The sequence below is a fragment of the Poecile atricapillus genome, chromosome 3 (assembly GCF_030490865.1).
Source record: "Poecile atricapillus isolate bPoeAtr1 chromosome 3, bPoeAtr1.hap1, whole genome shotgun sequence".
NCBI classification, from domain to species: domain Eukaryota; kingdom Metazoa; phylum Chordata; class Aves; order Passeriformes; family Paridae; genus Poecile; species Poecile atricapillus.
Genome location: NC_081251.1, coordinates 29,403,320 through 29,420,753, shown reverse-complemented (window position 1 = coordinate 29,420,753; position 17,434 = coordinate 29,403,320). Strand labels below are relative to the sequence as shown.

Below are 17,434 nucleotides of genomic sequence, written 5' to 3'. Positions count from 1 at the left end.
TCAATGGCCACAAGGATGTCCACAATAACATTTTGATTTGGATATACATTTAACAAGTTTCCAGTTGTGGATTTCATGACACAGCTGGCCCTGAAACCCTGACCATGTAGTAACTCAGTATGGAGATGGATATTAAAAACATTTCTCACAGCAATTTGAAGTCACATGCTACACTAACATGTAATTTTATTTTTTTTTTTCAAAATTTTAAGTTTGTGTATATAATAAATCATGTTGGAAAACAAAGCATGGGACATTTCTAAGCCATGTTTTATATTGAAAAAATAATCTTATAATGCAGCCATTTCCAAACTAATTTTCTCAGGTACCACTAAGGGAAAGAAGAGCTCTTCCCACCAGGCAATGGTGGAATGTTCAGGAAGCTGTCTTGGTAGCACTCATACCACAAATGGTATCTATCTCACATTTTGAGTAGCCTTTTATTAATTATTCCCTTACCTGTTCCAAATATAAAGAAAAACCAATTCCAAAAGGATAATCAAATTTATAAAAACTGAAATCATCAGTTTTTGGTTTCCAAGTCAGTTAAAACTGAAGACAGTACAGTGATGTTGGACTTGAGAAAACTGAAGTTCCAGATAACCATAGGACAGATAAATAAAGAAAAACACTATAAGTAGCATTGTTTATTCCAGTACTATTATCTTCTAGCTCACAAAATATGTGAGTTCATGTACATTTTGTTGTATCATCATCACAAATACATGTGCTTGAAAAAAAAGGACTAATCCTTTTATAGATACCTGCTGAATAGTTTAATGTAAAACTAATTTCATGTAAATCTCATTTTCAATACTCAAAGTACAAATAGCACTCATACAGCTGGTAGAGCTCTTGAAATGGACATTTCGTTTTTGCTCTGGTCTGACTTTGATCTCCATCACATTTTACATGTGATTTTACATGATCTCCATCACTATGAATTGTATACTGTGAATCATAAGAAAACAATTACTATAGAGGTTTGGAGAAAGGGGAATACACAAACCCAGTTTAATTTGGTAAATCTTTTGAATATAATCTAAGTTGTGGAGAAATAAACAATTTTTGATTTACATATGCATTTCTTTCTTAGTCTAAACTCTTTTATTAATATACTGCAGGAGGATCTACAGAGTGTAGTAGCAAATGCACATCATATTAAATAGCTCACTGCTTCAAGCTTGCGTGCAAAATAAGCTATTTTAAAAAGATTACTTAATATATTTAATATTTTAGGAATAGTGTTCATAATCTAGGCTGCAAAAATCAATAAAGCCATTTGAAAGTCAAATATTCAAAATGAATATTGTCACAATTACTTCACAAGACATAGTTTGAGACATAGATACATGATCTCCATCACTATGAATTGTATCATTGTATCATGAGAAAGTAATTACTATTGGTTTGGATAAAAGGGAATGGACAAATCCAGTTTTATTTGGTAAATCTGAATTTCCTGAATTATCTTGCCACCTACATCAATTTCATTTTTCAGAATGTAGTCACTGATAAAGAAAAAAAGAAGTATTTTCATAGTCAAAAAATTAGAAAAAATATGGAAAGGCCAGGAGCAGAGTAAATAATTCACCTTCCTTAGCTTGAGTCCTTTTGAGCCTTAGTGCCATCAGCACATTCTCAGAAGCATAAAGCCTTTCTGGCTAGCAGGACTCATAACAAACACAAGCCATAGAATTGTTAAGGCTGGAGAAGACCTCTAGGATTGAGTCTAACCATTAACTTAACACTGATATCTCCACCACTAAACCACATCATCAAATGCCACATTTTTTGAACACTTAAAGGGATGTTGACTCAAACCACTTCCCTGGACAGCCTATTCCAATGCCTGATCACCCTTTTGGTGAAGAAGTTTTTCCTAATATGCAATCTAAACCTCCCCTGGTGTGACTTGAGGCCATTTCCTCTTATCCTGTTACATGTTGTGGATGCTAACTCTGAAACAGAGAGCATGTGAAACTGCAGGCCACATAGCTTTCTCAGTCTTGCCTGAGAAAGTGGGCTGGGGATTCATAAGGAGGATTTAAAACAATCCTCAGAGACAGAAAACAGCCTTGCAGGTGCTGTTTGTCTGTTCCTTGTTTTCTTGCAGGAGAAGGTCGAGGGGTGGTGTGCCCCACTGACCAATGATGGTGATGTAGTAGTTTGCTAACCAATAAGAGTTTCCTTTCTGTACTTTCCACGTATCGGTCTGTAAAAAAGACCTGAAGCAATAAACTGAGAGAAATTCTCCTGATCGACTCCTAGAGAGTCTGTGTCGTTCATTCTCGCCGTTCCTAATAGAACAACAACATGTTATGTGGGAGAAGAAACCAACACTCGCTACAACCTCCTTTTAGGTTCTTGGAGAGAGTCATAAGGTCCCTAACTCCGCAAAAGGCTTAATACTTTGTATAAAAGTACCTGCCACAGGTGGCAGCTTACCTCTCAGAACCAGGAGCTCTCCCCTGCTATACTTCTCAGGTACGCAAAGATTGTCTAGCCCTAAAATGTATATGCCAAAATGGTTTTGAGAGATTCACCTTGACTGTCAAGGCATTACAGACCAGCAGGAAACAGCCCCGTAACCCAAACAGGACTTTATCATTTAGCATCCAGAACTTAAATAAACTTTCAATTTGGAGCTTTGTTTTCATGGCATTATAGAGCAAGAAGCTAAGAGAAGGAAAGGACTTGACTTATTTGCATGAGTGACACAAGAAGTGCAGGAAAAAGAAAAATCTCAACTATACAGAGGAAAATTAAACCCAGCTTGTTCAAGTTTACAATAACTCATACAGGAAAGTAAAAAATGAGCTCTCTATAAGTGAAAACACTGAGATCAGGTGGTTGGTGGTATTTTTACCCCCCTTATCCTCAGAAAATGTCTACCACATTTTTAAAGCTTGAGGACTTGATCTTCTAATCATGGTTCAGAGTGCTGTTAGACTGTTTGGAAACACCATAAAAGGAGGATCATAGAATCATAGAAAGGCTTGGGTTGAAACAGATCTTGAAAATTATCTAGTTCTGCCATGGGCAGGTGGTCTAATGCCACCCATTAGACCAGGTTGCTCAGGACCCCATGCAACCTGACCTTAAACACTTCCAGGAATGAGGTATTTACAACTTCTCTGGGCAACCTGTCCCAGTGCCTCACCACCCTCCAAGTAAAGAACTTCTTCCTGACATGTTATCTAGAGCTCTCATATTTCAGTTTAAAACCATTTCCACTTGTCCTGTTATTATCTGCCCATGTAAAAAGTAGCTCCCTCTCTTTTTTATAGCCCCCCTGTAAGTAGTAGAAGGATCCATCACATGATATGATTTGTGCAGAGACCCAACACAAAACACATGCCAGGGAAGTCTTACCCAGTGGGCGCTAAGGAAAGGACCTGCACACATTGAACCTGTATGGAAGTAAGACAATGTTATGACTTCAGTTAGGGAGAAGCCTGTGGGTCACAGCAGCAGGAACATTGTCTCTCCATTTCAGCAGTACATAACAACACCAAGAAAATACTTAAACTTTTTAAAATAGAAATACTTTACAGTGATGCATTGACCTTGCTCAGGTTATACCACTGATGTGACCCTGTACACAGCAGTGATAAGTGAAGACCATTCTTAATGGCTGAGCAATCAGGGTTTTTTGTCATAATGAGTCTAACTGCTAGTTCAGGGTTGGTTAATGTCTGGAGCAGATAGGTGACTGTCATAACATATCTTAAAGCAGTCCAGTCACCTCAAACCTCCACTTCAGGGACAGATTTAATTTCTCACGCCATAACCAGTGCTCTGGCTACAATCCAGTTATACTAAATGGCTACAGAAGCATATCCAGAGGCAATTTCACTTGCTAATCGCCAAAAAGTAGGCTAACACAGTGTTTTCTTCAACACATTTCTTCTGTTCACACAGCCTTTGCTGAACATTGCCAGGACAGAGCCTAAGGCCGCACACATATAGGGATTCTGATTAACCACAACTTCTAGTTGTTCTTGTGTCATGGATTGACAGATACCTTGAAAAAATGTGCCCAGAAGGCTGAGCTACAAATCAGCCCCAATTGCAGGAAAGGGATCATGCCACTGTATTCCATCTCTTCTGATGGCCTACAAAGTGAGCAAATTTCCCTTCAAGGGAAGACTACTACCCTCTTATTTTAGAATTATTAACAAATACCTCAGAACTATCTCCTCTGATAATCTCAAGAGTTTGTCCTGTTGCCCCAAGTTGATTTTATTATTTAAAAGAAAAATCTCTTAAGACAGTTTCTTGAAAAAGGATGGGGATGAAGGAACTAGATAGAAGGACATCAAATAGACAGTCACATATGTAATGGTGCTGACTATCTACTGTGTTGGGACTTTGGGGGCCTGAGGTAGGGCTCCACAGGGTTTGCATTACATTCTTGATTTTCAAGGTTGGTCATAAGCACCATGACACTGACCTCTTTTAACCAAAGGCATCTTGTGGTGTGTCACCAGTCAATGAAAACGTAATTTTTTACTTTGGCAGCTTACAAGAACTGCATAAGAAAAATCCACAAAACTGCACAATTATGGCCAGAACACTTCTCTGTTTTCTTTGGGGTATTAAGAATATTCTTATGTTACCATAGATTCATCAAGCCTTAAACTCTGTTCTCTGTATTAGCCTTCAGCAGATCCAACCTCTTAATTGGTGAGAGCCTCTTAGAAGTCTACACCACTTACTTGTGCACCACAGCAGACTGTGACAAATGCACTGCAGCATTTAGTGAATGGGAAATTATGTTGTCAGCGACGGTATGTCTTGAAAGTGACAGAAGGCAAAGTGTCACATTTGAAGACAGGCTGAACAATTTTCACACTTAAGATTCCTGGAAGTCAAGGCCATATATGAAGCCGTACAGACGTCTCACCATTTACCCACATCTTGGAAATAAAGTATATGAGCGTCAAGCAATGTTCCAGGCGATTCTCCTGTCAAGATTCTCTCAAGTAATAAAGTCCATCGCATAGTATTATTGTAAGTTTAGTTTTTCACTACGTCAGGTATGCTTGAGATAATCAATCTAAAGAAACAGGACTTCCAACAGCCAAGTTCATCTAATTCTAACATATAAATCTAAAATACATCAAGTGAATTGATATTGTTGCTTGTGCATAACAACATGAGTAAAAGCAAAGGAGTATTTCAGTGGATAGGTTTTGGGACTATTATCAAAAGCACCTCTGTTCTTTGAAGCCTCAATCTTCACTTAAATTTTAAAAAGAAATTAAATTTAAAAAAAATTTAAAAAAGTATAATTTCTTTTTCCTTCCTCCTGTTTCTAACTAGTGCCTCAGGGGCTCATCTGCAAAAACATAAGAAAAACCATACTAAGCAATTTAACATCTCCAGCAACAGATAATGTGTGCTGAAGGCCTTAAGAGGATACACAAACAGCAAGAGCTCCTCAGAATTCTCTCCTAGCACTGCACAGTCTGCCCCTCAACATCCTAAAATGTGGAAGATACTTTTGCAAGCAACAGTGCTTAGAATATGCTGAGTTGCAAGGGACTCATCAGAATCTTCAAGTCCACTTCCTGGCCCTGCCCAGAACACCCCAAGAATCCCACCCTGTGCCTGAGGGTCCAAATGCTTCTTCAACCCAGACAGGTTTGGTGCTGCTCTTCCACTTCATTGTCTTTAATTCTATGTCAGCATCTGGAACACCACACTTAAGGGAGCACAAAAATAAAAGATTCTACAAATGTATATAGTTCTTGATATATCACCTGGGAGAGACCATGTCAGCACCTTTCACAAAAAGATGAAAATATTGATTCCAGCTCCAGAAAGGAGCTAACACATGCAGCACTGCCCTACTCCACACTCCAGCTAGCAGAAGCTGGATAGCTGGATTTCAGTTCCTTCATCTAGCTATGCATGTACAAAATACTTGGCTTCCTTTTTTTATTTTCAAAGTTTTAAGCTTTGACAGTTTTGTATTTCATGGTGGTTCATTTTTAATTTGCAGCAATGGCATTTTATATAGGCTGAATTAAAAGACTTGTAATGTTCAGAAAAAGTACAATGTCTGGATATTAAATAAGATCTGACTGTTGAGCTTCACGTAAACTAACAGGAGCTTTGGGATTTGGCCTGACAATGAATTTGCAAGGCGCTTAGCAAAAAAACCCAAACAATATTAACCATGGAAACTGTAATAATAATAACTTGGACTGGAAAAGCAACCTAGCCTGGTAAGTTTAAAGCAAGATAACATCAGAGTAGGAGCTAAGAAAGAGTCAAGGGAAAACACAGCTTCATTCTAGATCAATCTCAATCTACAATGCTTTACAATAACTCTTTCCATTAATTCACATCTAGGAGCACAGTAAAGTAAAACACTGTCTATCTGGATCAAAACAAAGGTTTCTCCAGTCCATTACAGAGCTAAAATTATGGCAACAGAAGATGTCTGCAGAAAAAATATAACAACAGGGCAGCCATAAAGACTTCTCCTGTGGTTTTCCCAGATTCCAGCCTCTTGAAGTACAAGCAGGCTGACATACTCCATTAATTTTCTAATACATTTTCAGATTTTTCAGGTTCTGTGGCAGTGTTCAAACTATAACATTGTAACAGGAATAATGAGTTCTTTCTATCCTTTTTGAACCTGCTATCAGGTAGCTTTGATGCTCTAATTCACACACTGAAGAATAAAATAAATAAAAAAAATAATTCCCTATTAATCCCTTCTGCTCCATTCAGGACTGTACAGAGAACAAAACATGACACACTTTTTCTTAATTGTGCCTTCTTCAGGTTGAAGTCCACACTGTCACACTTTAATTGGAAGTTATCCAGTGCTCTTGATCACTCTTGACACTTCTGAATCTTTCGTACTATTATTAGATTCACATTGAGATGTGAGAACCAGAACTGTATACATCATTCAAGTTGCAGCATAATACAGATAGATTCATTAAAAATGGTGAAATTAAAATGCTTGTGCTTTGTTCCCTATTCTCTTCCTAGTAATTCTTAAATACTGTTTGTTTATTTGACTAGTGCTAAACAGTGAGTCCACGTTTCCCTTGATCTGTAATTCCAAGATCACTAGTAACAGCTAGTCCAGTCTGGCATGAAATACATAATGCTTCTTTGTTTTCCTCTTCACTTGCCTATTACTTTCTCTGACTTTTACATACCACTTGACAATTCAGTTCTTCAATGCTGCAAATTCTTTTGAACATCTTTGCAGCCATTTTTCTATCAATATAACTTAACATCAGTAACAAATACCTTGATTTTCACCCTTAACTTTGCTAATATACATCTACTTCCCATGTTTAAAAAGTCACAATTTGAGACAGAAATAGTAAGTAAAAATAATAGACAATTTCATAATTTTATGTCCTGTAAACTCATTAATTTTAAGCCCAACAGCAGCAAGCTGTTTGCTCAGTGTTATGAGGTTGTCTCTATACTGAAGATGCTAGATATTAGACTTCCTCTAAAACAGGTAAGTAGCACTGAACCCATTAAGTGCATACAACGGTCCTAGTTTGCACACCAGCATTCTGAAATGAAGTGAAACTTATCCTTGAATACACCAGTAGGCTGGCACACATTCTTAGCCATGGCTATTCCAAATCTTTGATTAAGAAGTTAGTGGTATTTACCTCAAACTCTACCAAGCAGAGTGTTGAGTACACGAGAGCTCTTATCTAAGCTTGCAGATCACGAACTGGGCAAATGGAACAAGTACCTTCCTTTAGTTATATATATAACCCTCATTTCTTGGGGGGAAAAAGCCCCACCAAACATGCGCACCTGCAGAGAATACTATTGATCTGAACAACTTATTCAGTGCGCTACAAAAACATGGCAGTACAGGTAAGACACTAATTAATTAACAGAAATGTTCTATCTTCTCATTTCTGCACACAGTTACAGAGAAGCCACTGACATAATGAACACTTCCCATGAGTTAAATCTCATGTTGACAAACATGAACATACCTTTTCGCCAGGCAGACCTGCAACACCGTCTGGTCCTTTCACACCCATCTCACCCTACAAAACAAACCAATCAATCAGAAGCTATAACAGACTTCTGAGGTTAACAACAACTACTCAGGTCACATCAGACTCAATAGAAAAGCATCTTCCACCTGTTTTTTTTAGGAATGCAACCACTATGGAGGAGGATGCCTTATATGTAACACTAAAATTAACAAAATAAATGCGTTTTAAACACCTATAACATCAATTAAGTCCTTCATCAGACAAATACTTGAATATCCACATTTCCATACAAGCAAGTCCACCAAATTTAAAGAAATTCATTGCAACAGAAGACTGAAACCAAGAGGGTCTGTTTTCAGTTCTACATTGAGAAAGCTCAGCTTGTAATACAGATTTTTATAAAGTCATGTGCCCACTATATTTTTAAGAGACACTATTTAAATTCTTCTCTCCCTCCCTTTTATCCTCTCAGAGAAACCAAACCCCAAGCCATAAGCAATATATAAGAAAATTTCAGTTTTGATAGACAAATGACTGACTGATCAGGAGAGTTATGGAAGATCCCAGGAGCTGTAAATTGGACCATAAGTCTTAAAAATTACACAAGAAAACATCAAATCCAGAAATTTTGCTAAATAATAGAAAGTATAAGGTTTAAAAAATTTAAAATAAAAATCATTAGGATGCCAGAGGAATACAACCAAAGCACTGAAATCATATAGTCTTCATTTAAAAACAAAACAAAACATTAGGTGTGTCTGCTTCTACCAAGAAAAGAACATTCCCCAGCAAGAATAATATCATAACTCTGTTTTGAAATGAAGTTATTAACTTTTCTGAAGTTGAGAAAGGAGCAGTGAGATTAGCCAGAAGTACACAAAAAGAGTTGTATCAGAATCATAAAGGTTAAAAATCTCCTCCAAGATCATCAACATTTGACTGAACACCACCATGTCAATGAAACCATGAGTGCCATGTCCAGTTGTTTCTTGAATGCCTCCAGGGACAGTGACTTCACCACTTCCCTGGGCAACTTATTCCAAGGATTGAACACCTTTTCAATAAAGAAATTCTTCCTGATGTCCAACTTGAACCTTCTGTCGCACAGCTTGAGGCTATTTCTTATTGTCCTGTCTTTGGCTGCCTGGCTGACCCCCACCTGCCTGCAGCCTCCTTTCAGGCATATGTAGAGAACAATGAGGTCACCCCTGAGACTTCTCTCCAGCTTAAATACCCCCAGCTCCCTCAGACACTCCTCGCAGGACTTGTTCTTACTGAGCATGAACTCAACCCCCTCACCCAGACCATGGATAAAGATATTAAATAGCTGTCTGAAAAATAGACCAAAAATCCTGTATGTGTGAATAGCATGAATCCACTGGCACTATGAGAGGTAAAGGTTACCTTATCTAATCACCCACAGAGTCACTCTTATCTCTGGATCCTCTGTTCCCTTCTGCCACTTGCCAGTATTATAACAGAGCAGTACCACTTTGTTACCTTCAGCGGTGTATTTTTATACACTGTATAGTCTAAAATTACACAGCCTGCTACACGCCAGGAAGCCTTTAGCCTGTATGACTTACCAGCCAATTAACCAAGGTATGTTTACACTTCTGTTCCACTAACTGCAGACAGACTCCCCATCTTGAAGACAATTATTTTCTACTGCAAATTAGATCTGCAAGTTATGCTTCTCTCTTCTAGTTGAGATTTTAATAACCACAGGCTGAAAGGGGGTAGTTTTTCATGCCTTTATGAATATAAATATCAGATACTTTAGGTATCTAATAGTATTCATACAAACAGTATCACGGACTAAAACCAAAAATACAGGACATGCATCTTTAATATTTTTGGTTTTTTTCTTAATAGAATTTTGTTTTTCTTCTGCAGGCCTTATAGTCCTTCACAAAAGTGAAGGATAAGTTGCCAGAAAAACAGCTTTATAAGGTGGTAAACAGCAGTACAAGACTGGCATTTATAGGTACACACTCTGTAACAACAGCCAAAGGTAGATCCATGAGCTCTAAGTCTATTGTTAGGATTTACTAAGGGTGACAGTGAAAATTCTTTTCAGCTCAGCTTCTCATGGGCAGGCAGGTGTTCAGCCATCCCCAGGAAAGCAGAGTTCCATCACATACAATGGTGACTTGGGAAGACAAAAAGTGTCACTCCAGATGTCCCCCCACTTCCTCCTTCTTCCCACTGCTTTATATATTACTTTATATACTGAGCATGGCATCATGTGTAGGGTATGGAATATCCCTTTGGTAGTTGGGGTCACCTATGTCCCCTCACAGCTCCTTGTGCACCCTCAGCCCCTCCCTGGTGGGGTGGGGTAGGGAGCAGAAGAGGCTTTGACACTGTGCAAGCGCTGCTTGGAAATAATGAAACAATCCGGTGTTATCAACCCTGTTTCCAGCAAAATCCAAAACAGAGCCTCATACTGGCTACTGAGAATAAAATGAACTCTGTCCCAACTAAAACCAGGACACAACATCACCAGAACTATCCAGGTTAAAAAAACCCAAAATGTGCCTATTAGCAAAAAGGAAAAAAATGAATTCACATTCAGAGAATACGTTAGGAGAAAGAAATCCCAAAGGCAGCATCACTCCCGTGTTTCCCTGGTACCGTGGGAGCAGCAGGGAGTATATCGATGAGGAAGTATCACCCCTGTTACTCCCAGCAGCAGCCCCCAGCTGTGTTCTGTCCCATCAATGCAGGAGCTCAGCTACACCAAGGCCTGAGCTGGGTGTCACTGGTTTAACTCCAGCACCAGTGCCAGTGACTGCTGGTTCCCCTGCTCTGTTTCAGCTCTGGAATGGCCCCACTGGGGAAGTGTGACATTCCCTCACACATCTGAGTACCTCAAAGTGGTGAGGACTTGCTGCCACCAAATCCACTCCTCAGGACTTAAAGTCAGGACTGAGATGAATACTGGAATGGCAAATACGGTAACAAAGACAATAAGTCACATTTAGATTTTTTATAAGAAAACAAATGTTGCATTCCTGATAAAGTTATATTTTCCCTTTTTAATTTGATAATGGATGATTACTTGGTAAAACTTCTGTAGGATAATCCATAAATTCCTAGGCTGGTAAACAGGAAGCATTTCCTTACTGTAAAATTTTATTCTACTAAGTATACTAGCAATTCCTGACTTTGTCATAACTGACAACCAGCCATATTTTGCTCAATTTTCTTCTTTTTTTTGAATTCCAACTTTTAGGTCCCTGTCAATAACCTCCGCAACAAAGACTGGGCCAGAAAGGAACCATTCTCCAGGCTGCATAGTACAATAGATATGCTTTAGGTGAAATCAAGTTGACTGGATTTTAAGAGTAAAGTCTGAGTAGCAGGAAAGAAGGACTACCAAGGAAAACAGGCAGAAAAAACAGTTCAGACACTTGTTCTCCAGATCTCTTTTCATATCATTCTAATACAAATATTTTCCTAGTGCAATGATATATTGCATAAACTTATCTCTACCAATCCCAAAATAGCCTTTTAAATGTCTTTTTCCCTAAGTAAAATTTAAATTAATGAAGCTGAATAGTAATAAATTTCTTCATGGTGTGCATCAACAGGCATTTTAATAATTGAAAGCACTCTGCTTCTGGCTTTTTGGTCCCTGCTTCAATTACAGTATTAACCAATAACCTAGTAATACAGCTAGGATTGGTTTAATGCTATATCAAAATATTTAATTCTTTTTAGACCTCAATTTAAAATATTTCATGGGCTCTAAGTCTGCTTAAAAGAAATGAAAGTAGAAAATATAGTTATGAAAACATAGTCTCTCTTTGAGAGAGAAAATCAGTTTATATATTCAACATATATGTAATCATTCTAGTTATGGTCATCCATATTCTGTCTTTTTGAAGAATTTCTACATACTGAGAAAAAAATAGGACTTTTACAACATAATCAAAAGACATTTGCTAATAAAAAATATGTTTGTAAGATTCTGAGTAGCTAAATACCATGCTGAAGTAGTACAAATTGCAACTAAAATAAAAAACACAGTAAATATCTCACTCAGATCAGCAGAAGAGAAAACCCAACTCCACAATAAATATCAAAATGTATTAAAATCACAGGAGACTTACACATGACTTGTGTCCACTTGCAACTTGTGAAATACACTGTGCAAAGAACCAAGCTGCCGTGAGAATAATACAGCATATTATTTAGGGATAGTCCAAATTGTACACTTAGTAAGTAGCAAACAAAGTTGGTCCTGGCAATTTTTTCAGTTTTAATTATTGAGAAATTAAAGAAAAGGAGGTGGTCCCTTGCTGCAGAAGCTGATCTCCCAGGAAAAGTATCCTGCAGGGCAAACCAACTATTTCACACCCAAAGTATTGGAGATAATAGTTTTGAGTGAAGAAATGTCCATATGAAGTCATAACTGAAGACCAGGAATACAAACAGGAAGGTCATTCATACAAATGGAATAATTTTGGTCAGTGATGCTCCTGTGCATTCAGATGCACAGCTTGCCAGAGAGATCAATATTTGCATGAATGCTTGTACCAGTCAAAATACGGCACTTCAACCCTTTGGGCCTGCAATATACTTTGAATTTTGGCTCAGACCTGTTCAGAGATACTAAGATGAGCCATGAGTACAGGAATAAAGTGGATACAGGCTTTTAATTAAAGTCAAAATGCCTAAAATGGCCTATAGGCTATCATACTTTATACTGGTGATACCTTACATGTTCCTGAACAGTGTGACCTCAGGGAACAATGACATTAGATTGAAGAGAAGGGCGATTTTGAGGAGCTTGAATAGAGCCTAATATAAATTTGTGTATGTAGAAACTTCCTTGTCAATCCCACAGCAACAAAAAAGACGTAAATTCAATCGTACAATTAATTACAGTGAATGGGAAATTGGGATGAGATAAAGTAAAATAAAAGGATAACTGTTGTGCTGAAAACAAGATAATATCAACAGAATTAGAAATTTCTCATGAAAGAAGGTAAAAATTAACATTTGCACTTGGACGCTACAATGGCAAGGACATTTTAATATAATTAGTTGGATGCCTATATGATTTAGAAACAATAAAATGAGAAGCTGAGAAGAAGCAAAGGGGGAAATATGTGCTTAGGAACCACACACAACTTGGAGAAGACCTCTTTTTTTGTAACTGGCCAGCAAAGTTATAAAGAAGCTGCCTATTTTGTGTACTACGTATAACAAGACACTCAGCCAAAGTCTGCTAGTTTCCTTTATATAATCTGACAATAAATCATGTATCCTACATGTCTGGAATGTTCTGGAGCCTTTTTGCCTCTTCAGGTCTAATTACTGATGTAACAAGGACATCATTGAGAATGAGTGTTACTGAAAACTTACGTAAATGCAGAGTCAATGGGGAAAATGGTATTAAAATCTCAGAGAATGTCCCTTTCAGCTCCACCATAGCAGGCACTATTTAACACAAGATTTGTTTGCTCCCAAAGGTCAGTGAGCCAATCCTGATCACAGTCATACTTTGCCCTCCATCCCTCCTTCTCTATCCCCCCATAAAAAGAAATAAAACCCACCCACTGCAAAGCTAGGAAGTAACAAGTACTGGTCAATTATAAGGAAAGTTCAAATTAAGTAGTTTTCCACCTGCTTGGTGTACTACCCCTGACTTTAGCTTGCTGATTCATTTAATTTTGTGAAAGGACATTCCTGAATGTCAATATGTCTCTTTAGGTTAAACTGCTGGGTGCAGCGGTGTTCATTAACTCTTAGTTCCATGCATAGACAATCCATGCAATGAGGCTCTTTTTGTAGAACAAGTGAGAGGACAGAAACAGAACTGACCACAGGCACTCACATGCTTTGTTTAGAGGCACTATGCTTAGCATGGTAAATACTGGTAATTGGCTGGGAGATTAAATGGTAAAAAAGTCAGGCTTGTGAAGTTTGCTTTCCCAATTTAGTAGCAATAATGGATCAGGTCAGGAGCAGAAGAGCAGTTTCCCAAACAAATGCTAGGAAACTCCCTATGCTGGTGGCATAGGCTAAAACTAAAAACTGACAATTGTTTAGTACACTCTGGATCAAAACTTCATTATTAAGTTTGAAAACTGATAGCAGTCCTTCTAGGTTCAGCTGAACTATAGAAACTAATCTGACTGACCTTTTTTTTTTCACCTAAAAATACAGATTGTGTCAAAAGTGAAATATGTACTGGGGGGGAGGAGTTGTGGTGGGGGGCAATATACTATCAAGGAACGTTCTTCATTTCAACCAGCTGTGTAGATAAGCCTTCCCAGAATGGGACCACTTTCAGCCAGATATTACAGTTGTAGGAACAGTCCTGCCTGTCTTCACAAACTATTTCAGAGCACATTTTAAATGGTGTGCTGCAAGGTAGGATTTGGGGTTGGGATACCTCCATCCTAACCTCTGGATCAGGACATTCTAGGCATCTTCCTCTCACACTGCATTCCCTGAACTCAATTCCTATCTCGCTGTCATTGTGGCAGATTTAGAATAGTTTATTCAATTTGCCCCATCTAATAGCACACGAAAAACACATTCCCAGACATGTCTTACTTCAGCACCCTCCAACAAAATTCAAGGAATGGAGTGTGAAGGGAAAACATCTGATATGTTGATCTACATTATTAGGAAATTCCAAGCTACAGAGCATAAAAATGTCCTGGTAAGCATTACAAGAAAATTCAGAAAAGGTCCAAGGAAAGGACCAACTGGCCTGTCCTAGAGATTTGCCAATGTCAGATTCTTCTCTCTTGACAATTAACAAAGTTTCAGGTATAAGCGTTGTCAAAGGATATACTGAGGTCATATTTCATACTCTCCTACTGGTGATTGCAAGGATGATTCCACCGCACGGGATTCTGTCCATCAGCAGTGATGGACACATGACATGGAGAACTTCTTGTCAGACTATATACATGCCTTCTGTATAGGGCGTGGTGACAGGGCTGGGGAGGCATGTGCTTCCCAGGCAGGTAAACTGTATTCCACAGGGTTGGCGAGGTGACCCCAGAGTGAGGCAGCTGTAAGATGCCTGGCAGGGAGCTCACACCAAGAGCCAGACACTGACTGATAAAGGATCTAACCTGCGCTCAGGCAGATTCCTTTAAGGAATAACAGAATCCATATAACTCCTATTTGAGAAAGATAAGCCAATGACAAGACTTGAACAAGAGGATTCAAGTGATATTTTACCTTTTCACCTTTCTCTCCTTTCTGGCCTGGCAAACCAGCTACTCCCGGCAATCCTGCTTCTCCCTGATTTTAAAAGAAATAAAAAAGTCAACAAAACAAATCTAAAATATATTTGGTTAGGTTTCCTGTCTTTGTCACAAATGCCTAACAAAGCAAATGACTCAATAAATATAGTGCAACACCCAGGAGAAGTATTGAAAGAAAACAAACATTATGCAGAATGTAATTCATTCTCAAGTAAAAACATTCACACTAAATATTATGCCTAAATATAATTCTCAGTTTTACCATGGTCCTTTTTTGGGTGTATATTCAAACAATTAAACCTTACTGACATCTCTAACTTTACATTAACTAAATCCAAAATGTACTGTTTCTTAACTGGGAAATACAATGTAAGTAATTTACAATACTACAAACCAGTAAGACTTTTTAATGACTGCAAGTAAAAAGCCGAACTCTTTTTATATCTAGCAGGATTAAACAGCATGAAGCATTAAAAAGCAACAGGAAAACGTTATACTTTATTTGGAAAGCAGTAGCATCTCTGTGTAGATTCTTGCTGCATCCCTGGAAGCATGTATATTTTGCTGGCATGAGCAGTCACTGGTGAGGAAGTCGTAGCCAGTAACCTCTCCTCATGTGGGCACTAAAACAAAAAGATTTTCTGTTTTTTGTCAACTTTGGTTAATAGGTAAATACCATCCAACCACCAGTTTTAAGTTACCCCCTGTTTTAATGCTCCTATACAAACCATACATGGAAAGTGGCAACAACTTCTAAACAGAGAAAAAAAGCTGTAAAAAAATAATTCTAGATATTGAGAGCCTTCTGTTCTAAAATTGATGCCAGTTAAAACTGATGTGACTTTCCCACTTCTTTCTTCCAAAAGACAGAGTAATAAAGAGGAATAAAGTCTCCCAAAATTAGAAGCAGTGAAACAGAAAATATCCATGGGGAGAAAAAAAAAGACAGTACGTCTCAGTCTCATCCTGTCCTCTGCCCTGGTCCTAAGTGCAAAATATAAAAGCGAATGCTAAGGAAAACTTCTAATTATTATTACTTTTTTTTTTTTTTTTTTTTTTTTTGGTAGTTAAACACTTCTGGCATATATAGTTTGGAACCAAAAACTCCTGAAGGCAAGATTTACCTGTCTGTGGCTCCTGAGAACTGAGCCAACCTGAAGAAACACCCCAGGACAAACCAACAGAACTTGCTAAATTTCAGAAAATCTCATTAAGATGTTATGAGTTTTTTTTTTAACCTCCTGTCAGAGAAATTCTCACAGGATTTACTACTTAGCATAGAAATTTGTATCCAAGTATAAATTCTTTCCCTTAAATTACTGAAAAAGTATCTGTTATAATGGGTAAGGAAGTTGTGAAAAAATAAATCAGAAAATGTAATGCTAGTTTTAATATAAAAGTCATTAACAAGCAGTCCACCAGTTCTTACATCTTAAATATAAGACATATAAATTAAACTGATGGTGCTTTTAGATACACAGATGAATGAATGCTTAAGTGTTATTAGTAGAGCCTGTTGTTGAGCTTTTTTTGCTATTGTGTCATAACTACTCAATAAATTTTATTTTTAAGCACCAAATGGAATCTACAGAAATTTCATTCATTTCGATTTTTCATAAGTTTATACATTCAAGAGAAAGTTTGCATTACTCTCAAGAATATATTTAGAAATATATTTGAACTACTAATCATTGTTTAAAATCAAAATTTCCCCCTGAAATTAGATCACGGTTTTTTTATGCTTCTGAGCTGCAAGTCTTCTGCTCTGTTCTTGGGCAGATTTTTCTCTCCCATCCAGGTACACTTTCTCCTATCTCTTTGTGGATGTAATCAATCAGTCCTTCTATATGCTCTGGGCTCTCTTCTGCTGACTGCAACATTGGTGGTCATGGGCACTGTCCACTGTCTCAGAGAAGCCTGATCTTACAGACTACTTATGACTAGCAGGCCAACAATTTAACACAATGTCTTTCTGAGGCTATTTGTGGTTCATTGTCTTTTTTTTAATGGGCTAGATTGAGCAAAATAATTACATCTACAACTTCAAGCTATGGTTCTACTGTCTTCCTGTTTACACTGATTCTTGTCTTCCAAAACAGGAGGGAAAAGTGAACCCTTTAAACTAAATCAATGTTTTCCCTTATGTTAAACAATATATACACATCAACATGTGCATTGTAAAGAAGAAAG

General features: G+C 37.7%; 1 protein-coding gene across 7 annotated transcripts in view; it reads right to left on the bottom strand.

Moving 5' to 3' along the window:
- The window catches only part of COL19A1 (collagen type XIX alpha 1 chain), a 186,383-nt gene that overhangs the window by 134,000 nt on the left and 34,949 nt on the right, over positions 1-17,434 (bottom strand). For 5 of the 7 annotated variants that reach the window (XR_009277161.1, XM_058834718.1, XM_058834720.1 and 2 more), the window contains exons 8-10: positions 15,742-15,867; positions 15,219-15,281; positions 8,001-8,054 (exon numbers count right to left, since the gene is read on the bottom strand). Coding sequence is in view for 6 of the 7 variants with exons in the window: in XM_058834718.1 (XP_058690701.1) it covers positions 8,001-8,054; positions 15,219-15,281; positions 15,742-15,867 (243 nt within the window). In the remaining variant the exon portion in view is untranslated. The remainder of the gene's footprint in view (positions 1-8,000; positions 8,055-15,218; positions 15,282-15,741; positions 15,868-17,434) is intronic. The other 2 variants (XM_058834721.1, XM_058834722.1) reach the window with 1 other exon arrangement.